Source organism: Pleurodeles waltl, chromosome 11 (genome assembly GCF_031143425.1).
Source record: "Pleurodeles waltl isolate 20211129_DDA chromosome 11, aPleWal1.hap1.20221129, whole genome shotgun sequence".
Lineage (NCBI taxonomy): Eukaryota > Metazoa > Chordata > Amphibia > Caudata > Salamandridae > Pleurodeles > Pleurodeles waltl.
The window spans coordinates 801,743,452-801,752,091 of NC_090450.1; the positions used below are offsets into that span (position 1 = coordinate 801,743,452).

Below are 8,640 nucleotides of genomic sequence, written 5' to 3' on the forward strand. Positions count from 1 at the left end.
TGATATCGTGTTAATTAATATTGTTGGAGGACAATATTAAAAACTCCATATTGTAGTAAATCACCCTGTTTTCTGCTCATCAAGCCTGATTTTTTCATCCCACTGATACTCAATGGGGATATGAGTGTCAATGACTGCTACATTCTGTGCATCCACCAAGTTTAATTGGCCCCTATTATTCTATTAGCTCAGCTTCGAGAATTTGTTTAATTTGTATTTTATAGTTGTTCAATGTAAGGTGTTGTAATGCTCACCTAGGAACTTCTCCATGGCTTCCACAGCTTCCCGGTCATCCACCACCTCGGATATGACTGGGCACTCTCTGGCACACTGCAGAGCACGCTCTGCTGGGGATTTGGCTCCTAAACATGTTGCTACGCTGTAAAATCAGGAAAGATACATTGCAATGGAAGCATTTAACCAGAAGTAATCTCCACTCGAGAAGAGGACGCCTCACAATCTGAACCAGGAGAAATCCAGAGCAGGACAGGGCAGTGGATGGGACTGAGAGAGCATGCAACGTGAGGGAACACCGGGAGTTTCAAAGGTACTGAGAACATCATATTTTTAATGCTTTACTGTTAAGAAAACTAATATTGAGTAGTTTTGTTATCATTCTAAGAGACATAGTGAAAGTCTTGCTGGTATTTGTTCTTACAGTGGTGACGGAATATCCATACCGCCAAGATTGTGGTCCCCCGCCCGTTTTAAATCCAGGCCGAGCTTTGGTTTATTCACAGCGGACAATGCACTGTCTCTGCTGTGACTAACCCCACCCCCCCCCCCCCAAGACAGAGTAATGGCCATCTGAGGTAGACCTCTAATTCCACCCACCTAATTTAGATGGGCAGAATAAGATGTCAGTTTTCACTGCCGTCATTGCCAGGAAAACAGTGGCAGTAAGGCACAATAAAAACTACAAAACGCTCTGTTTGTCATGCCAGAGGACTCCAATGGAGAAGGGAGGGAGCATTGTCTTTTTATTTTCAAAAACAAAATTCAGCATCGGGATTTTATTTTATTTTTTTAAAGTAAACTCTTTGCCATGCAACTCAGTCATGCTTGACGCAGCCGTGCGTCACACTAGAAAAAGCATTTATATGAACTGCAGTGAAGGGCAGTTACTGGCAATGCTGTAAGAAATGAGGGCAGGTTTGGCAACCATTTCATAATTTGGTGGCCAGAGGTGAGGTCAAGGCACCGGAGCTAATTACTCTATCACTCTGACTGCCAAACCACTGTCCACCAAATTATAAATCGGCCCCTAAGACTCCTAATGCTGAGAATGAATGCGACCTAACACCAATCCATAGGAAAAAGCATTCTCTATACAGATGAGGTCTCGTGGTCTGGATCCAGCAGCTGTTTCAACCTTTTATAAATTGAACAAAGACGCTGTTCTCAATTTATGCCGAGCAGTTTGCTTGGAGAAAAATTATCTGAGACATAACCATTCCCTATAAACATCTCCTAGCAGCATTAGTTACTTTGACAGCACGCCATTGGTCAATTAATCCAAGTTAGCTACCCACCTGGTTATGTCTGGAAGAGTGACCTTTTTTCCAGCCTTTAGGCATGCGTTCAGGCAATCCGCCCCTTTGGTTTCCATGGCAATAACAGGTACATCAGCCCAGCCCACCTCCTGCAAGCCTTCTACCACACCCACCAGTAGGCCTCCTCCTCCAACTGACAGAATGATGGCCCCTGGTTTACATGGCATTGAGGTTTTCAGCTCCTTGATGATGCTGCTGTGACCTTCCCTGGAACAACAGCAGGAAGATCACATATATAATTTCCCTATCAAGAATACAAGGCATCACAAACAGAAAGCAATAGATATATAAGAGGCCTTGGGCTCATCGACTGTATGTTTGCATAAAGTATTGCACAAGGACGAGGGTGGGAGGAGTTCTATGGCCCTCATTCCAAGCAGATCAGAGCATAAAGATTCAGACACGCAGGCACCCAGCATTCACCTTTCTCCTAAGCTGGGTATGGGGTAGACAATGGAATATCATATCCCCAATATTCACTGTCGAAGGATCCCTACTGAGCAGGGGATGGTAACTCAAGGGTAAAACATTTTCCTCATAATTATGGGTTTATTGAACTTGCCACTTTTTTCAGGATCTGCTGCACAATTGTAGATTGGAGCCAAAATGTGTTTCTAGCTCAAACGGATTAAAGGTTACTGACAGGAACACATTTGTGGTGTACCACAGAGGCAGCCACTCAGCGAAAGTTAACTGTTCAACTTTCAGCCTTTGACTGTGATATTCAGGTGTTAAACGGGTACTAATGGGTGCAACGTTACTCAGATAGAGTTAATATGCCTTGTGGAAGGACTGGGAGGGCTTTTGGCTGCATCCTGAAAAAACAGTGTGTTATCACATGTAATTCAGAGTGTAAGTAACTAATTTTTCTTTGTCTTGAAAATGTTTTGTTTCATTATTTGCGTAATTCGTGTTACATTTGGGACATTGTTTCTTAGAGCAGCAGTTTTTTTTCGAAAGAGCAGAGGCGTGGTGCGTTGAATCATACAGTACCTGCTAGAAATACACTTAACACATATGTAGTCTACAAGACAGTTCTGCAGGGCTCCTAATGGAAGGAGGTATTTCTAAAGGCACAAGTGTGGCTACAGAGTAGACCGAAAACGGGATACCAGTTCTAAAACAGAACTGTGCTAGGAAGAATAAAAAAGGCCACACTTTTTTATTATAAGAAATGTGCACGAGTAGAGTTGTTTTAGCTGAGTAATGCACCCATCAGACAAGAAGACTAGACGGGCACACTTATTGTTACAATCGGGATCATGAGCTTCTATGTAAGACAAAGCCATTATTCTCAATTAGATATGATAAATGTGTATTCTTTTTTTCTCAAGGCAACGATGTATTCTTCGTGACACTTAGGATTCCTACTGTAGCGATGTGTCACAAAATAGCTACATAATCCCGCCAGAAAATATGATTTATAATGCTGCATAATTTGTTGTTTCTTGCTTCATAATTTAGTTACCTTTGCTACATATTTTGAAAATACGCTTCAGTAATTATCCTCTTGAATTGTATGCAAGTATGACATAAGCAAACTCTCATAAGTAAAATGCATGGATAGGAGTATACGTAATATGCGTGCCATGATGATTGTTTGAGCACATGAACTGTCTTGACGTTCATAATTCTTCTTACTTCCCTGACTGTCACAAATATGAGTATGAGTATCTACGGGCCAGATGTATCAAATTTCCCAAAAGCGATTACCAAATTGCGATTTTTGCAAACCGCAATTAGGTAATCGCTATTAGTATGTATGTAACTCCAGGAGTTTCATTTAGCGATTCCCAATGGCTCGCAAATCGACCTACCTCATTAATATTCATGAGGTACGTGGCAATTTGTGAACCATTGTGAATGGCGAAAATCCTGTTTGTGTACACAAAAATGCATGATACATCTGGCCCCCTATCTTTTTATTTTGCAACTGATTCAATAAGATATACACTACAGAATGGCAGTCGTACTCTGTGTGTAGAGTAACATGACTCAGCTCGAGCCTTTAAAAGATAATGGTACCTGGTCATAAGCAAATTTATAATTTAGACAGATTAAAAGAAATAGATTCCTTTCATAATTCTGGTTAGTTTCACGAGTGTTATGAAAAATTAGGACTGCTATGAGAATGTATATTCTCTATAAATCAAGAATGAGCCTGTAGGAAACAGAGTACAAAATGGCAGCCAACAACGTTACCACCCAGTCACGTGCCCCACAGTATGTACCTGTTCCTAATTAAATTGTAACTAAACAGATAAAAAGACACACGTTTGGTTCCTAGTCACCATTTAGGACCGGGGAGTGCTGGTAGGACTCCGGCAGACACACCATATTACACAGGTAAAGGATTATGCCAAGATGCTCTGTTCAAGTCGATCGCTGTCAGGGGGTTTTAACTACTGTTTTAAATACCAAAGAGCATTTTCTCTTTTAAAAAAGCTGCTGCCATTTAAAAAAAATATATATATACATTTCCCTCCCATCACTGTCCACCCTCACCGCATTTTTTAGGGCAACTCATGCTCATGGGTGCCATTTCATCCATATCTAAAAGGAGCAGATAGGTCGCAAACAAGGGGTACAACCGCCTAGTTGGTTACATATCAGACTCAGAGATGAATTGCTTTGCGGGGATCATGCTTGAATTGCATGTGTATACTCACATCTGCATGATGCATGATGTTGGACTAAGTAGAATCATATATATATATATATATATATATATATATATATATATATATATATAGAGAGAGAGAGAGAGAGAGAGAGAGAGACAACACTCTTCAATACCAATAATAAGTTGGCACATATAAAAACATTTGTGTGCTATTATATTTTTATTCCTAACAGGTGTACTGCTTAGAACATGTGAGTCACCAAAAGTAGGACGGACTCATCTGGTATAACACAGATAGTACTGTGTGCATCAGAATAATCATGTCACAATAGGTTTAGACATCTATTGCATATAATAGGGTTCAATTAAAAGGTCCTGAAGTAGCACCACTTGATTATATGCGGTAGTACAGCGCAAAACATGGCAACAATTGAAATGTGATCACAGAACATCTCAGATTCAACTGGCCCTCTGTATTTTTAATCTTGCCATAGTTCTCATAAATAATTTTCTAAAGTCCTTTTAAGGAGCTATAGACAATTTTAATTCTCTAATCCATCTGACACTACATCCACGATTATCACTGACACATGAGCACTCACATGGGCAGGGAAAAGGTCCTGGCTTAAGAGCCCCCTTTGAGGGGCCTGGTAGACATTGCGCCACCCTCCTAATATTAGACAGATTCCTGTGGTGAAGCATGCCGTTTTGGTGAGTGAGGGTAAGTGAAGATTATTGTCCTAGAAATAATTTCTTCAATGCTTTCCTGTGCGGCAAATCAACACAGATCATACTATATAAATTTGGATTATCAAACTAACAGCTTAATCTCTAGTCTCTCTGGAAGGACTAATAACTTAATTGATGGTCTCTCTGGAATGTCACATTTCAGAGTTGCATATTTTGGTCCTACATTGCTGTATAATTCCACTAGCACAGGGTACGATCTAGGTCACTAAGCACTAAAACATCACCTGGAATGGGGGGTTGCCAAGTAGGAGATGTACTCCCAACAATTACTATGTTTATGTGCTTTGTACAAATCAACATGGACAAGGGAACTCATACACATCAAAATAACTTTACACATTAAGTTTTCCGAAGAAGAGGATTGTCATGGAAAGACATACACCCAGAAATCACCATTCTTTTACCTACCGTAAAGCATAGAGGGAGTGGCATACATTCAGCAATCACTCCTCGCATCTTATTACAAGAATGGCAGCAGTCAAGCAAAAGACATATATCCCACAATGACTCTACTCATGTCTTGACATCATGTAGTAATGAAATCCATGCAGTGGGATGCAGAAAATATGTCTATAACCATCAATTCACCAGTACAGTTTTCTTTAGCAGCAACAGACAGAAATTCCAATTGTTAGAGCACTGGGTGAGGCACACCACTCCATGTAAAATTGTATGTTATGTAATGTTACCAAAATCTTGTAACCTATTGCCTCATGGAATTATCTATTTCTAGTGCAAAGCACATTTTTGGTAATGTTCACACCATATAAAAATGCAGAAGAAAATAAGTAAGTAAATAAATAAAAACAAAAAGAAACAACACTTTCACTTTTTTCTCTAACAAACACCAAAAAAATAAATATTCTTTCCAATACCACAACACTCTATAATCAAATTTGTGCTCTTAGCTTAGTCCTTGAACCAGGCAATAGACCTGTTCTTGGCAGTCTTACAGAACATTTTCCATCATCCCTTCGCAGTGTCTCCTCACACTCTTTAGATACGTTTGCTCCCATCTATCTAACAGTATATCACATTTCTGCTTCACAATTGCTCGCCCTTTTATGATCTTCTTTTCCATCTCTGGCTCGAACTACAGTGACTACTGTACACCAATCAAACTGAATTCTGTGTGTCAAAATGTACTCCCTCAAGCATGGCGTACAAACTATTACTAAGTGTAAACAAGGCCATATGAACCCACCATTAAATAAAGTCTACGTATTCCAAGCTCTGTCACGTAGAGGGGGGATACATGATCCATACCTCGTCCTCTCTATCAGGCTCAAATGGCACACTCCCTCGCTTACCTCAACCTCTTCAGTAAAACTTCTCCTTGCATAGATGTAGCACCATACTTTCTACTGTTTTTCTCAGTTCTGTCCTCAAGCACACAAGCAACACTCTCGTTCCCTCTGGTCTTCGGGTGCCTTCGTTTCTGACACACCACAACAAACCTCCCATTCTTTTAACAGGTCTTATGATCCCTTTTAACAGCAGAGAATTGCTTGAAAATGGAACAGAAAAATCCCATCCTTGTGTCTGCATTCCTAAAGGGGAATTGTTTTTTTGTTAAAGCAGCCCGTGGTCCTGGAAAGAACCAGGTGCCTCTTTTTAAAAGCAAGTTTCCCACTTGGGAAAACATTGCAGAGAGCTGGAAGTGGTCGCCTAGGCCACAGCGTACTCTAACTGAGGCTATCCCCACAATTCACAAAGAGAAAAGTGTCCCAAAGAGATACCTTCCCCCTCTGTGCATCAGTTAGCATCTTCTTTGAGGCGTTGGTAAATGGACAATGGCACTGATACATACAATACAAAATCACATTTAGGAGGGAACGCCAATTGCACACCCCTTCCAAATTGTGATTAGAAATTGGTTGCTAAACCCATTGAGCGAGTCTGAAATGCTTTCCCCACTTTAAAACATGCCATTTATCAGCCACAAACAATGTGATTTTGTGAATCACAGGGTTTGCGACCACAACACATCAGGCCCCATGAGTGTTCCAGTAAACTCAATGAGTCTGGTGAGGGGAACTACAAGATTTGCAGGAATACTTTGGGTCCAATGTTATGCACCTGAGTCCCCTTCCTGCAAAAAGAGAGGGGGTGGGAATATCTAAAAGAACCTTGGAAAAAATGGGAAAAACATAAACTAATAACTGTGATAGTCCTTTTATCTGCATGTTATTCACTGAAGACATTAATTCAGGAATAGTGCTAGTGCTGAGGCCCAGGATAATGGTACTGGCAGTTTTGAGGTTCCCCCAAAATTGTGCCCTTGGTGACGTGTATACAAAAGTGTCTCTTTATTACTTATTTATTTACTTATAATCACCTTCACAAAACTTTCTTCAAACTTCACAATGGCTTCATCAAGGCCATTCCCGTAAGCTACTCCCTCTAGCCAAGTAACTAGAGACAAATTGCTCAAATGCTTCTGGCCCCTCTGATCACAGAAGAAGCAGGAGAGGAACACGTTTCATTCATGAATTTAGGCTATTGTTTCTATGTCTGTTGAAACTATTATTTCTACTCAAGCCATGGAATGAACATCTCCCATTATCTATTCAGGAACCCCATTGGAAGATCTATGACACTTGCCAGGTTGCAGAAAGACCAGAACCAAATCTTGTATACAAAGATCCCTGTTTCTTGCAGCCTATAACACCGAATTACTCATAAGATAGAAATCCATGAAAACCAGGTCACAATTCTGCCTTAATAACCCCGGGTCTTCAGAAGTAATTACCTAAGAAAGGATTGTCCTGAGTGTCCCACTGAGACACTAGAAAATGATTGTTTGTTAAAACAGTGGCAAAAGGAGGGCAGTAGATCCTGCTGTAGGTTGAAGGTGAGTATTGGGGCTCAGCAGCAACTTGTTGCCAAATAAAATAGCTAAGTCAACAAACAGAGATACAAAACAGATGGGTATTGCTCCTACACCACCAGCAGAACCCGGCCTGACAAGATCAGATGCTGACATCCTATTCCATAACGTCTTCCAAGTACTCCTTTTTCTATCTCAAAGTTTCATACGAGCAGGTATACAACACATGCATCCCAAATTATTTTACCAATATCAGAGATTTGTCCCATCACATAAGTGACAATCACCCAATAAACTGTTTAACCACCTTTGCGCCAGAGGCAATGGTGATCCGGAGAGTGACATACGTCAGACAATAATGTTACATTTCATTGCTAGACCATGGGATGATTAACCTAGATGCACACACTTAACACTCACTCTAGGCAAGTCTTGACCAAAGTAAAGATGAGTCAGCGTGAAGCATACACACATTTTCGCTAGACTGCTCATTTTCATTAGGGAGTGATCAATGGAGAAACATAAAATTTACTCTCACTCTAGGAATGTCCTTAACATTCTATTAGATTTGCAAAGGAGAAATTAACACTGAACACGATGATTAGGTGTCTTCTTACCAAAGAAGGGAGTGACATCAATGTAGAGATCTACCTAGGAGTGAAAGGGTGTCAACGTCAAGATAAATATCCAAGAATTCCTCAGAACGGCACATTACAGAAATAGGCCATGGGCAATTGATATTCATCCTCACAATACACATTCCTGATATCTTCTTACCAGATAAGAGGATGGTCGAAGGGAGATACATACACCCAACCCTCACTTTTGGCTAACTCCAGTGCTCGTTCGTTGGCATCATCCCATACCTATTAATAAAAGGAATA

General features: G+C 40.5%; 1 protein-coding gene across 4 annotated transcripts in view; it reads right to left on the bottom strand.

Annotated features, from left to right (window-relative positions):
* The window catches only part of LOC138266126 (serine dehydratase-like), an 80,704-nt gene that overhangs the window by 8,125 nt on the left and 63,939 nt on the right, over window positions 1–8,640 (bottom strand). For all 4 annotated transcript variants that reach the window (XM_069214529.1, XM_069214531.1, XM_069214532.1 and 1 more), the window contains exons 5-7: window positions 8,534–8,622; window positions 1,533–1,760; window positions 255–379 (exon numbers count right to left, since the gene is read on the bottom strand). In XM_069214529.1, coding sequence (XP_069070630.1) covers window positions 255–379; window positions 1,533–1,760; window positions 8,534–8,622 — 442 coding nt within the window. The remainder of the gene's footprint in view (window positions 1–254; window positions 380–1,532; window positions 1,761–8,533; window positions 8,623–8,640) is intronic.